Raw genomic sequence first — 15294 nt, forward strand, 5'->3', positions numbered from 1 at the left:
AAACTCTTGTAATTGGAGGGTGTGTTAATGCAATAAATCAGTGGTTTTCAAACTGTGTTCCCTGGAGCTGCCCATAATTCTGTGGGGCATCTCAGTGGCTACTGAGGGATCTGGGGGTGGTCCATGGCAAGGATTCAAGACTCCAGGCCCCAGCCCACTCGTTGTATGTTTTTGTATACTGAGGATCTCCATAGGCTTTTATTTTTTTAAAAACAGATTTCTTTGGTGTAAATTATTCTATTATTTTGGTTTGTCAGTTACAGATTACTAGCTGACCAATGTGTCCAATACCTTAGGGACAACCTCAGGATTAACATCCCACAGATCTCTTTAGTAAGGTTTTTAGAGATGGAAAACTCAGTTCTTGTTCGTTTGATTTACAACAAAAGGTTGATTGAAATCTCAACTTCCAAGCAGTAATTCCCTTATCCAGAAGACCTTCATATTTTAATATTAGGGAAATAGTCAATAAAATTGAGTATTTTACTACATTTGGAGGTGTCTGAAACATGCCATTTTTAGCTCACTTTATTGCAAGTGAATTTGTTGACCAAAATGGAGAGTCTTTTTTCATTTATTTTGACTTGAAACTAATTAGCTTATGGGAATGGTTGAGGGGAAAGTGTATGTGGTCTCCAGAACAAGGATTTTAAGTGTTCTTCATGATGAAAAACATTTGAAAATATAAATTTCAAAATCATATTGTGCTCCCATAAACTATTCCTATTAATAACAAGATGTAGCCTTATATTTCATACTCTGAAGAGCTTGAAAAGCAAATCTACTCCCCAACCTGACTCCTCTCCCTTCCAGCACACACATAGAAGCTAGATGTAGACCTTCCTAGGATTTCCAGTTTGCTCTGGACAAGTCCTTCGTCCTAACCTTGGGGGAACAGTGAGTAGAAAGCATTCAGTGATTGCATGTGTGAGGATTGTAAACAAAGTTTGTGTTGGGCCCTAATCTTCGCTGAGGTAATTTTGGCTAGCATGTCAGAAGGCCAAGCAGCTGAAGTAACTACAGTCTCCCCTGAAAGAAAACAGATCTGCTGCAGTTAGCAGCTGAAGTGAAAATCATCAGTGTTTCTCTGGTACTTCTGTCTTCTAAATGATAGCTTGATCAGATTTCCTTGTTTCCAACCTAGACCACCAAGCAGAAATCAGCTGGCTTCTTCAGTGATGTTGCTGAGGTGCTTTTTACTATATGTGTGGAGTTCTGTTTCCCCCTGAACATCTGGGCTCATCCTAGCCGGTCAGTGCATCTATGCCAAACTCTGTTGGACCTCACTCATTTGTTCTGGGCTCCAGCCACTCCCGTCTTGTAGTTGAGAAAAGCCTGACCTTAAATTTGGTCTCAAAGTTCCTTTGTAGGATTTATCTGTTTCCTGCCTTGGAGGCTTTTGCACACCAGAAATTAGTTGCTATAGCAAAAGCCATACTTTTGTACTAACTGATAAGTATGTTTTTAAGGGCCTCCAAGGCAGAAAAACCTTTCTGTATCAATACAAAGGTTCTTGTGAAAACTCAATACTTTTTCTGTCCATTTCCCCAAGAAAGTTGTGTAAAAGTTCCAAAAGTTAAGGTATAAGAGTAGGAAACATGATTCTCTATTCTTGCTTGATTTCCCCCCCGCCCCCCACGCCATGGTAATAATGAGAAAATAAGTAGGATTCTCCATCTCTGATTCTTTAAATAGAAAAAAAGAAATCTCATGTACTGGGTAGAAGGAATCTTTACTCAGTGACTGTATGATGGGCTTCATTTTTCTTAGCCATTCTAATAGAAGGATCCTCAAAGGCCACTTTGAGAGAGGCAAGCACACGTTTGGTAGGTGCACCATTCTGTCTCATAACGGTATATTGTTTTGGATTTCTGTAGCAAAGTGCAGGCCCGAATAGCATTCTCTGCCTATCTCCAGCATGTTCAAATCCGACTGATGAAAGACACCGGAGGTCAAACATTCAGTGCCAGTTGGGCTGCCAAAGAGGATGAACAGATGGTGAGGCTCTTCTTGTTGGAACTTTTTTACTTTCCCTTACTCTCCCTCCCTCCCTCCCTCCCACCCTCTTTCCCTCCCTCCCTCCTCCCTCCCTCCCTCCCTTCCTTCCTTCCTTCCTTCCTTCCTTCTTTTCTTTTTTTTCCTATACTAAGATAAAGAACAGTATACTTGTGGTGAAAGAATTATTCCACAGTATAGCTTGCAGATTTCTCTTATTTTCTGTGAGGTGAATCTTGGATCTGGAGCCATGTTCATCACAGTATGTGTTGAGGGCATTAATTTACTTCATTCTGAAAATGGAAATTGATTGCTCATTAGATGTCAGGCCCGTGCAAAGCCCTAGAAAGGAATAACAATTTGCAGAGTCCTGTCTCAAGCAGCTTCACATTTTATTAATTCTTTGATACAGGCACTGTCATCTCCATTTGCAGATGAGGAAACAAAGACCTAGAGGAAGGGGGTAACTTGCCTGTTGTCCTGTAGCTCATATGTGCTGAAACTGGAACTTAAACTCAGATGTTGCAATTGTACATTATTTGCTCTTGCACTATTTCCATGGGTCATAAAGCATTTGTTTTCTGTCCCAGGAGGTCAAGTTAGCTCTTTGAAAATCAACACTTTATCATGGGCCCTCTGAGAATGTACCATCCTCCATTTTAACGTTTTTTTCTTTACTAGTTGTCACTTTATAAAATTCTTAGATTACTGGAAACAAACTTGTGTAATAATTTTTACTGTATATTGGTCATTCAAACCTGCCTAAAATTTAATATACCAGCAATGTTTTTCTTTTTGGATCAGAATGACAGGGAGCTTCAAGCTCTTTGGTAAGGTCAACGCATATAGAAGAAACCACAGCCCTTCCTTCGGCTTTTTAACCACAGGGATCTGTCACTGAAAAGAGAAGGACCATTAAGTCTGAGAAAGCTGCATCCTTTCCAGCTCAGTGGTGATCCTACTGTAATTTTCAGTTCTCCACATATAAGAGGTGTACAATATGCTGGGCTTATTATAAAAGCATGATGGATATCCCAGAAAACAACTTGTGAATTTAAAGTAGCCAATACAACCCAGAGATAAAACCTTGTGTGTTGTGAGTAATTTTTCAACCATCAATGGAAAATGTTAGCTCTGCTCTTTCCAAGTGGAAAATTGAAACTGCCTTTTTGAGAGTCAGTTTGTCTGCTCCACTGTGAAAAAATAATGTTTTAATATAACAGCTTAAACCAGCCTATAGTAAAGAGAGCAGAGTAGACCTATGAAATCCAACACTCTGGTTATGAGACTGTTTCTTTATGTTGGAGTAAATTGTCACCAAAGGACAGTGAACCAAAATCAAATTCAAGAAGAAAAAAATAGCTCAGAAGAGAATAACTATTGCAACTGCTGACTTGGAATTCACACAGGATTTCTATGGAGCTTTTTATAAGAATATTTAGGATCATCACTGCAGAACATAGTATCAGTTGTGTGCATTCCTATTTGAAAATCTATCTAAACAACAAACCCTAAGGCATTACCTGATGATTGTGGCAGTGGTCTTGTTTATGAGGAAGGTAAGTGTAGAATTGCCTTCTCTGATCCAAGTTAGGTTTAGAACTTCTTTATCATGTAATTCACAGAAGGCACATCGACAGAAGTTCCCCAAATCCATCATCTTCAGGCAATTTTACTGTGTTTGGGGATTGGGTGTGGGGAACTATTATCTTTAAGGCCCTTGGCCTTGCAAAATCTCTCTTTGAAGCATTTGTGATGTTACGAATGATCTGATTGGTATCTGTTCAGATTTCAAAATCCTTTGCCCCATCTCAAGCGAGATGTATCCCTTCTACCCCTTAATGACCTTTCCCTATGCCCTCCTTGCTAACCCCCAACTCTAAAAGCACACTTACTCTTGGGGAAGAAAAAATAAATAAAAAGCTATTGCCTTGCGAGCCTGGTAACAGTTCTTTCTTTCCATTAGTCACTAAACTTTTTAAATCAGTAGTTTCTGCTCTTCACCTGTATTCTTCAGTATCCATTCATTTCTTTAATCTGCTTTTTTTTTTTTTTTTTTTTTAATGGTACACGGGCCTCTCACTGTTGTGGCCTCTCCCGTTGCGGAGCACAGGCTCCGGACACGCAGGCTCAGCGCCATGGCTCACGGGCCCAGCCGCTCTGCGGCATGTGGGATCTTCCCAGACCAGGGCACGAACCCGTGTCCCCTGCATCGGCAGGCGGACTCTCAACCACTGCGCCACCAGGGAAGCCCTCCATTCGTTTCTTAACCTCTACTTTCTGTCCCCTTTACTCTGCTGAAAGTGGTTGTGGTCCTTTCCTGCTCCAGCCTCTTGGAAGCTGTGACATGGGAGCCTTCCTCCCTTGGCTTGCATGACACTGTTTTCTCCCGTGTTTCTTTCTACATTTCTGATGTTTCTCTCATGGTTTGTTGTGGTTGTTGTTTGTTTTTTCTGATTCTTCCTCCTCTTTCTGATCTCTGAGTGTCAGTATTTCTGTATTCTTTCTCTCCCTTCTCACCTTTGATGACTTGATCCATGGTTTTAGTTTCCTCTACCTATTACTTTCCCTAAGTATCTTTCTCTGATCACCCTATAGGAAGTGATAGCTGCACTTTGAATTATTATAGTACTATGTATATATGAATTGTACTTTTACAGCTACTACTTTATTACATAGTTATTTGCACACATACTTGATTTTGATTTTCCCACTGCCAGCTTGTTAAAGGAAGAGGATATGTTTGTTTCATTTTGTTCTTGTCTTACTGCATCCTTGTTATACCTAGTATGTTTGCTCTGGGTCTTATTTGCTGAAGTGTGTAGTATACCTCTCCTTATCTCTCTATTGTGTAATCCCCTTATGGCTTGTCTTCTGTTGCTTAAGCACAATCCCTTCTTTTTTTCCCCCAATGACTCTTTAATTTATAGGAGCTTGTGGTTCGTTTCCTCAAGCGAGCATCAAGTAACCTCCAGCGCTCACTGAGGATGGTATTACCCAGTCGGAGACTGGCACTTCTGGAGCGCAGAAGAATCCTGGCCCATCAACTGGGTGACTTTATCATTGTGTACAACAAGGTAGGTGGTTCATCTGTTAGTCTTGTGCTTTGGATTGCCATGCACTGTCAGAAACAGGCTAGAAGCCTCTGTCCAGCTGGGCGGAGAGGTTCTTCTTCCCTTTTAGCATTATCACATGCTGTGTGGGACATTATGGGGAGCAGGACATCACTCCCTAACCCAGCTGGTCTGAAAAGCTACTTATTACTTGTGAAGGCCCAGGGGCTGTTGTTCACTCTCATCCAAAGGCACATTCCTTTTGAGTGCTGTTGCACCTGAGATGAATCCTGGGCTATGTGAATTTGCATTGTCATTATTGTGCCTGGAGACAGTGGTGAATTGACTATTTGAGAGCAAATTTGAACTGTGGATTTAATACAGTGACACAATCTGCCTTCCTGAGAGAGTTACACTTTGTTCTCTAGAACATTTTACATAGTGACTTCATTTTACAACCAAGCCCAGAAAATAGACTATTTAGTGAGAATAGTCTGCAAAGCATCTTTTTTTTTTTTTTTTTTTTTTTTTTTTGCGGTATGCGGGCCTCTCACTGTTGTGGCCTCCCCCGTTGCGGAGCACAGGCTCCGGATGCGCAGGCCCAGCGGCCATGGCTCACGGGCCCAGCCGCTCCGCGGCATATGGGATCCTCCCAGACCGGGGCACGAACCCGTATCCCCTGCATCGGCAGGCGGACTCTCAACCACTGCGCCACCAGGGAGGCCCTGCAAAGCATCTTTTATCCAAGGGTCTTAGAATGCTTTAGAAATGTCATTTTGGGGTGGAGGGAGCGGGGAGCATGGTCATTTTTCAGAAAGGAAAGCTGAAGCCTGGAAATTTAAATAGCTTTTGTGAAATGTGTGGAATGGTCAGTACAGTATCAACACATCAAATCCATAGCTACATAGCTACTCCAGCTCTGTTGAGAATTTTGGGACAACTTACATAAGTGAAGAATTTACTCAATTTGGTTGCTGCTATAGGAGTGTCTTCCAAGACCTATCTTTCCTCTCCCTAACTGTAACAAAATACAGTGTCTCTGTTGTCATTTTATTAAAGCTTCAAGTGTGACCACAGACATTACCAAGCTCTTTTTTCACTGCGCTACCTGAGTAAAAAGTAAAAACATGATAAAAATTTATATTTATTATGCAACTCTTACTTGGAAACTCTAAAATGTTTCATGAAATAATAACAGAAAATAACATATCAGATTTATAGGTGGCAAAAGTACATGGAGGAATTAAATGTCTTTACTATAAAGACAAATTAACCCAAGGGTAATGAAACCAGACGATGAAGTATGCATTTATCAGGAGTCAGTTTTATCTTGTTTTTCTGTGGGGTTGGGGACTGGATAGGAAACAGAACAAATGGCTGGAAAGAAATCGAAGAAGAAACTTGAGGAAGAAGAGGAAGATGGGGTGAATACGGAAATCTTTCGGAAGTTCATCAGACAAGCAAGGTAGAAGACATTCTTAATAAAAAGTATCTTATTCTGTCTTCCACACTGCCCCATTGATTCCCAGTAGCCCCTTGTTTCTAACATATGGATGTGAGTAAAATCACTCTTAGAAGGAGAAGAAGGGTTTCATAGGCTTGATCTCTCCATATCTCAGCCAATTATTGGCTGTTGTCATGGTTTTAGTTATCAAAACACTGCTGCTGGGCATCTGGGATGTATTTCTAGACAGCTTCAAAGTACACACCACTCTAAAGGCTGAGGGAGCACTCCGGAAAGCTGAAGTTAGAGGTTTCTAGTGTTTACTGGATCTGAATTTATCCCTGACCTATTGATGCAGTAGAGATGACCACATTTTGCCTACGTTGAGTGGGTTGAGGAATTGGCAGTTTCTCAGCCCTGTAAGGGTTACGCCTAATGTATATAAAATAAAACAAGTCCTTCATGCTTAAGGTTAGCTTTTAGGGGTTGAAAAATCTTAGCATTCAGCTCTCTATCTTGATACAAATTAGCCAGGCCATTCTTTGCTACTTTGGAGACCTTGGGGTTTACTCTGAGAGTCATAGGAGCAGTTTCCAAGGTTGTCATTACAGTGTATTCTGAAGATAGGTTATAGGTTCTTTGTAATATTGCAGGAATATTTTGCTTATTTGAAGGCCACTTATCTGGAACATAGCCAGGCTCCAGGAAAAAAATGCAAAAGGCCAATGAGGAGCTGCTACAGATTTTATAAAATCCATACATAATATGTTTACTGGAAGAATTCTATGGGCCCTCATCTGTTTCCTTACACTTTCCATTTTGTGGATGTTCGTAAAAAGTGCATATAATTTCAATATTTGAAGTGACCTAGAGACCATCTGGTTCAGTTTCCACTGTATAGATGGTTAGGGAAATCTTCCTTGGTTACGCTGGTGAGTTTCCGTATTTATGACAAAGTGGCTTCTTTAGTGAATATACTCCAATTATCTAGAAGTGGGGTGGACAAACTGCCAAGAACCAGATAATAAATGTTTCAGACTTTGTGAGCTACATGTGGTCTTTATAGCATACTCTTCTTTAAAAATATGAAAACCGTTCTTAGCTGGGAGCCATACAAAAACAGCCTGCTGGTCAGGGTTGGCCCACTGTCTGTAGTTGGTTGACCCCTGATTTAGAACATGGCTGTCCAATAGAACTTTCTGTGTTGTAGCTACTGAGTACTTGAAGTGTGGCTAGTGTAACCAAGGAAATGAATCTTTCATTTTAATTCATTTAAATCTAAATAGTCACATATGACTAGTGGCTACCATACTGGACAGTGCAGATCTAGAATATTCACTGTGGAATGAATAAAACCTTGTCATGCTTTAAATTTTTCAGACTGCTTCATTTATATTTCTTTTTTTTACCATCTATTAATAGGGAGTTTCCAGCTTGTGCTTTTCATTTTCCCCTTCTTCAGCTTACTCCATTTTCATAATAAAATCTAGTAGAAAGATTTTCCAGAACACCTTCCTGTTCTGACCATACTTTCTCTCCCCATTTCAGTGAGGCTGAACTGGAGGAGGTGTTGACTTTTTATACCCAAAAAAACAAGTCTGCAAGTGTCTTCCTGGGGACTCACTCAAAAAGTTCTAAAAACAGCAACAGTTTTTCTGATAGCAGGGCAAAGGCTGGTAAGTATATTGGTTAATTAATGAAAAATAAGAAGAACAAGTGAAAAAATGAGATGTGCAAAGGGGAACCAAAAATAATATGTTGCCTAAGCACTAATAGACTCCAAGGTGTTAAAATTTTGCAGTGTGTGGGTAGGGGATGAGGAGGCCTTATATTTTTGTCCTAAAAGGGCAAGAGGGACATGGTCTAATTTTTTTTTCATGATAGTTGACATCAGAGAGCTGTTTTCAAGACAAGCTAATAATACCTAACATTTAGTGAGCGCTCATATTACTGTCTACTGGACATGATCTTATTTTTTTACTTCCAAAAACCATATGGAGTAGGTGCTATTATAAAACTTCTCTACAGATGAGGGAACAGAGCTGAAAGAGACAGAGTAACTTGCCCAAGGGTGCCCTGCACCAGACAGTGGAACAGGAATCTGAACTTTAGTCTACCTGACTCAAAGCTTGTGCTCTTAGTCTCTGTTCTTCTGCGTCTCCTAATGACTATTTCTCACTCCTGTTAAATTTTTTGGTTCCTCCAGCTCATCACCATTTGCATTTGGAGTAGGAGAATTCTTTGTTATGTGGGAAATATTCCATACCTGGTGGGATGTCTAATATCCATAGTCCCAAGCCCTAAATGCCACCATCTTCCTTCAGTCATTGTGATAACCCAATGTTCCCACACATTTCAAAACTTTCTCACTGCTGGGGAACTCCATGATTGGGAATTTGGAACTGATGTGGACCAAACTATCTAGTTCATGTCATATGATCAAAAAATAGCAGCAATACTCAGTTATAAACAAAGCTTGCGCTTCAAGTGTAAGGTTCATTTAAAATCTAGATGGAAGCATAAGACATAGGTAATCAATATACTAATTTTGTAGTATGCTAACCTCTAGATTCAAAGATGTAGATTTCTTTGCTCCTCTTAAGGCTATCATAGTCTAATGTGGAAAGAGCTGGAGAAATTGATCATTTAAAATGTAGAGTGAGTTTTCCCAAGGAAACGGTGTTACTGTTTTAATAACTGATTAGCTTCAGAGGTTAGTCTACAAAAGCCTATTTAGCTCACTGTATACTTAAAGTATTGTATTAGTAGAAATACTTCTGAGTCCAGCCCTCTTCTTTGAGCTTTCCTAACTTATCTGAGTTCTAAAGCTAGTTTATCCATTCCTTCATTCCTTCTACATATTTTTAATGAACACCTATCATGTGTCAGACATTGTGATAGTTGCTAGAGATACAGGGACCAGGACTGTCACAGTTCTTGACTTTATAATATTTATTGTCTGCTGGATGAAGTTGGGTGAGTAAATACAGGAAGAAGGCTAGTAGGATCTCTGAAAAGACCCTCTAACAGTGTTGGGAAAAGGAGGCTGAGGAGTTTTTGTAATGAGGTTGGGGTAGGGAAAAGTGGGCTAGGCAGGTGAAGTCCTAGCTTGGCATTCGGGTAGTAACTTCTCCCCTGGTAGTAATGGAGAAGCCCTAACAGCATGTATTAGCAGCACCTGTTTGTACAGATGCGTCCTCGGAAATTCTGGGGTTCATGTGTTAAGGACTACCTTTACATAATAATGTCTATACCTAGCAATACCAATCAAGAATAACTAGAGGGGCAGTAGGAAGGCCTCAGTCAAGGGAACAACAGTATGACATTTGATAGTATCTGGACTCGTTACAAACATGAGCAAACAAATGTGTGACAGTATTACCAGTGCTGGTGGTGACGGACGGAAGAGAATTCATATGTCTTTATTCTTTCATTCTGAAAGATGATCTGTAAAATGGCCTGTCTTAAGTTTTCGTATGAACCTGGCCCTTGAGAAAGATTTTTGGAATATTTCTCTAAGTATATGATTAGCTCTGGCTGTTCTGTCTCAAAATTCTGTAGTAGAAAAAAACCCTAATTTATTACGGTGGAAATTTATTTTATTAGAGTGATTCTGTTATTGAATATACTCATCAATCTATCTAATAAGCAAACTCATTCAGCTTATTCAAGTAAAACCAAGGAGATTAAGATACAGAGCTGTTGTAGTATCCAGGTATCATGCCAACAGATATTGGGGCTGTTCTTTCTATCTCTTGGCAGTTGCCTGGTCCATACATATTGTGACTTCTTCGCTCCACTGTGTACCACCGACCAGTTCTGTCTCTTAGCTCCCCAAGTCTGAATTCTTGACAGAGACATCTTACTGCCCTTACTCATTTTCTTTCCCAGGCATGTCGTAGCTTGTTGGCAGTCCATGGATGGCTGCCCTGGGTTTTGGTATCTTTTCCTGATTCAGTCAGCTGGAGCTGGGGTTGGGGCTAGTTGGGAATCATTTGGTTGGTGTCCCACTCAACAGGGCTGTGGGCGTGGCCATCCTTGGAAAAGTGTGGTGAGAAATGCAATGGTTCCTAGCATTTATTACTAGTTGTGTTATATTTTGGAAACAAAATGATGTGTAGAGCAATGCTCTAGCATTTGATTACTAACAGAGCCTAAGCTCATTATTTATTTCGTATTCCAGATCACCCTGAAACGATGGAAGAAGTGAAAATAAAGCACTCCAAGCAGCAACAAGCAACAGAAATTCACTCTGATAAATTATCTCGTGAGTGACTTCAAACCTACATAGATTTGCTGCTCTCTGATAAATCTCTAAATGAAAAAAAGTCATCAGATATTAAATGATTTTCGGGCGTGTGACATCACTCCAAAAAGCTCCTTTTCTTTGTTTTACCTTTTCCCTTAGAATTTCCTTTTGTCTACTGATAGCCTATTATCCTTCCAAGGAATTTCTCACTTTCTTAATGTTTAAAATTCTGAGCACTTTTTTTCTAGAAGGGTGAAAATCAGAGGGAGAGGAGTTAGCTGTCATTACCAGAAACTTTGTCCTGATGCCCTAACGTTTATAAAGCACCTGCTCTGGTTGGTGGAGGTAGTCCCAGCACCAGCTTTCAGAAGGGACTAAAAATAAACTGTTTCCATTGCCACAGTGTCTCAGTGGGCAGTATTCATTAAGTTCATGATGAATCTCATTAAAGTTTGTATTTTTCATTATGTCTGTTTCATGCTAAGATTATTTTGATGTTTAAAAATGTTTGCCTCATGTTTACATACAGAATTTACATTAATTTTTCCTAAAATGATCTGTTTTTGTTTGTTTGTTTTTGTTTTAATAGGATTTACCACTTCAGCAGAAAAAGAGGCTGAATTAGTCTATACCAGTCCTTCCTCTACTTCTTTCTCTGGTCCTGCTGCTACTCTTCTGCAGAAAATTCCCAATACCCATTTGTCATCTGTTATTACCACCTCTGACCTCTCACCAGGGCCAGGCCACCATTCTTCTTTATCTCAGATTCCTCCAGCTATCTCCAGCATGGCTCACCAGCCAGCAATTTTACTGAGCACGGTCCCTGACAGTGCTTCTCCCTCCATCCATCCTGGGACACAGAACGTACTGAGCCCCGCTGGTCTGCCGCGCTGTCGATCAGGCAGTTACACCATTGGCCCCTTTTCCTCTTTCCAAAGTGCTGCGCAAATCTATAGCCAGAAACTGTCTCGTCCCTCTTCAGCAAAGGCAGGTGAGTGAGAGAATGAAAGGCACTCCACAACGTCATCTTTTCCCCAGCCCCAGTTAAAAAAGAATGCCATCTCTTCCCTTTGCCTTTTCTTTTGAAAGGTAAAGGGACACAGGGTGCATAGTTCTGATGTGACTAAGGAAGAGTCTTGCATTTGGTCCAGTGGCACTCATTCACTGACAAGAAAATGAAACAACTTCTTTTAGGTGCTGGGGATAAAGAAATGAGTAAGACAAGGCTTCTATTTACTGGGAGCTTACAGCATAGTCAAGAGATAATTGTGATATTTGTCTTTTTACTGTTGAGTTGTAAGTGTTCTTTATATATTCTGGGTACAAGTCCCTTGCCAGATACATGATTTAGAAGTATTTTCTCTCATTCTGTTGAGTATGTTTTTTCTAAGAATTTTATACTTTAGGTCTTTTATCCATTTTGATATAATTTTTGTATATGGTGTGGCATAAAGGTCTTAACATCTCTTTTTTTGCATGTAGTTATTCAGTTGTCCCAGCACCTTTTGTTGAAAGACTGTTATTTTCCTGTTGAATTGTCTTGGCACTCTTGTCAAAAATCATTTAATCTTAAATGTAAGGGTTTACTTCTGGAGTCTCAATTCTATTCCGCTGATCTGTATATCTGCCCTTATGCGAGTACCATGTTGTCTTCATTACTATAGCATTGTAGTAAGTTTTGAAATCACCAAGGGTGATTCTTCCATCTTTGTTCTTCTTTTTCATATTGTTTAGGCTATTCTGGATCCCTTGCATTTTTGTATGAACTTCAGGATCAGCTTGTCAATTTTTGCAAAAATAGGCAGATGGGATTTTGATAGGGATTGTGTTGAATTTGTAGATTAGCAAGTATCTTAACATTGGTCAGATTTTTAAACACCTGAGTAATATCCACATTAAGGTGAGTTACAGTTAAGCTATGTTTTATAAATAGCCAATCTATATGTCTTAATCATTGTCTGATTTCAAATGAAATGGATATTGTAATATGGAGCTTGAATCAGAGATATGAAAGGGTCTACTTTAATAAGTCATCATATGAATATGTACGTATATGTGTATTAGTGCTAATTCTGAGTGATTATTCTTATGATTTAATCTTCTAAAATCAATAATAATTATGTTCTGGTTTAAATTTTTTCTCCCATGTGAGAGAAATTCAGTAAGCTCAGTGTCTCCTGTACCTTGTTGTTGTCATCAAAACTTCTTTTTTAAACCTTCCTTTTTTTCATACCTTTCACAGAGGATGATAAGGAACGGAAGAAGCTAGTCAATTCAAAAATATTTCCTAATTTCCGTTGTGATTTCTTTCTTGACCCATGGATTGTTTATAAGCATATTGTTTAATCTTCACATAGTTGGCATTCTCTATTTTTTGTGATTGCTTTTTAGCTTATTTCCACTGTTGTCAAAGAACATATTCTGAATGGCTTAAACAGTAGTAGACAACAATATATAGATAACAACATATAGTTGACAACAATATACTTGACAACAATAATATCCTATAAGTGATTGGAGTCAAATTTTTCTGTGGTGTTTGAATAGTTTGGGGATGAGGTTAAGATGTTATTTTGAATTTAGACTTTTTCAAGATAAATATACAGTATCAAGTTTCAAAGGTCACCACTGAAAAAATTAAAATATGGAAATTTAAACATGTGGGAAGAAGAAAAATGGATTGGGTCGGGGGAAACACCCACAAACATAGAAGCACACAAAGCTTAGAAAATACAAGAAATGGAAACTTAAAAGATGGTAAACCAAGTCCTAATATATCAAGAATCAAATAAATATAAATAGGCTGAACTTGTTAGAAGAGTGTCAGATTGAATTTTTAAAAAATCTAACTGTATGTTGTTTACCAACAAAAGACACATGTAAAGATAAGGACGTAGGATGGTTGAAAGTAAAAGGATGAAGAAAGAAATACCATGTAAATACCAACCAGAGTAAAGGTGGTGCTAATATATGCTAACTTAATTTAGTATATATTAGCTTATATTAGACTTTAAGAGAGAAAATTTTCTTAACAGATACAGAGAGTAATTACATAAAACAGAAAGTTTAGTTCAGCAGAAAGATAAAACAGTTCTAAGTGCAGCTAACAAAATAACCTCCAAATAAATAAAACAAAAATTGATATAACTGATGAGGGATCTACAAATCCACTGTCTTAGTGGGAGATTTCCACATATTTCTGTCCAATACTAGTAGATACACAGATTTTGTAAATCAGCAAAGATAAAGAGAATTTGAACAAGATGCTAACTTTATCTATTGCTCATTCACAATACTCTGTACCCAATAATTAGAGAAAACACCTTCTCATGCACACATGATACATTTATAATAAACAGTCATGTCCTACATCATAAGACAACAGATTTCAAAGAGTTGGTATCATACAGCAACATTCTCTGTCCACACTGCAATTAAATTGAATGTCGACAGCAACGATACATAACAAATCCTTATGTATTTCAAAATTTAAAAGAGCTCAGAGAAGAGATCATAATGGAAATAAATGTAAAGCTATTAGAATTGAAAGACAGTGAAAAAACTTCATGTTCAGATGTGTGGAGAGCAATGAAAAACAGTATTTGGAGGGAAATTTACTGCCTTAAATACTTATATTTGAAAAGAAGAAAGGCTAAAAATTAATGTGCTAAATATCTGATTTCAGATGTTATAAAAACAGCAATATTATAAATCTAAAGGAGAAAGAGAGATAAGAGTAAAGATAAAAATCAAAGACAAGAGTAAAAATTACAGAATTCAAAAATAAAGTACAGTAGAGAAAATATCAGAGCCAAAAAGTTCTTTGAAAAGCCTAAGAAGGTGGACAAACCTCTGGTGAGACCGATCAGGAAAAGAGAGAAGATATAGATAAATAATATAAGGAATGAAAAGCAGACAGAAAATACAAATGTAGCATAGGTGACAAAAATATTAGAATACTGTTAACCACTTTATTCCAATAAAATTGAAAACCTATGCAAAGTAAGTAAAATTGGTTCAAAAAGATGAAGAGGGACTTCCCTGGTGGTCCACTGATTAAGACTCTGCGTTCCCAATGCAGGGGGTCTGGGTTCGATCCCTGGTCAGGGAACTAGATCCCGCATGCATGCCACAACTAAGATCCCGCATGACGCAACTAAAAAGATCCCGCACATGGCAATGAAGATCCCGCGTGCCCCAACTAAGACCTGGCTCAGCCAAATAAATAAATAAATAAAATTTTTTTAAGGAAAAAAAAATTTATTAAAAAAAAAAAAAAGAAGATGAAGAAATCCTGAATGGTCCTGTAACTATTAAAATAAGTTATACAGTAGTTTAAAAATCTCACAAAGAGGGCTTCCCTGGTGGCGCAGTGGTTGAGAGTCCACCTGCCGATGCAGGGGACACAGGTTCGTGCCCTGGTCCGGGAAGATCCCACATGCCGCGGAGCGGCTGGGCCCGTGAGCCATGGCCGCTGAGCCCGCACGTCCGGAGCCTGTGCTCCGCAACGGGAGAGGCCACAACAGTGAGAAGCCCGTGTACCGCAAAAAAAA

The 15294-nt window shown here is 38.9% G+C and overlaps 1 protein-coding gene across 9 annotated transcripts in view; it reads left to right on the forward strand.

The window, feature by feature from the left end:
- Positions 1 to 15294, forward strand: part of TTLL5 (tubulin tyrosine ligase like 5) — a 315626-nt gene that overhangs the window by 112932 nt on the left and 187400 nt on the right. For all 9 annotated transcript variants that reach the window (XM_082618539.1, XM_082618534.1, XM_082618536.1 and 6 more), the window contains 6 exons: positions 1878 to 1998; positions 4926 to 5072; positions 6410 to 6513; positions 8041 to 8168; positions 10676 to 10759; positions 11331 to 11732. In XM_082618539.1, the coding sequence (XP_082474665.1) occupies positions 1878 to 1998; positions 4926 to 5072; positions 6410 to 6513; positions 8041 to 8168; positions 10676 to 10759; positions 11331 to 11732 (986 nt within the window). The remainder of the gene's footprint in view (positions 1 to 1877; positions 1999 to 4925; positions 5073 to 6409; positions 6514 to 8040; positions 8169 to 10675; positions 10760 to 11330; positions 11733 to 15294) is intronic.

Source organism: Mesoplodon mirus (assembly GCF_964341445.2).
Source record: "Mesoplodon mirus genome assembly, chromosome: 4".
NCBI lineage: Eukaryota > Metazoa > Chordata > Mammalia > Artiodactyla > Ziphiidae > Mesoplodon > Mesoplodon mirus.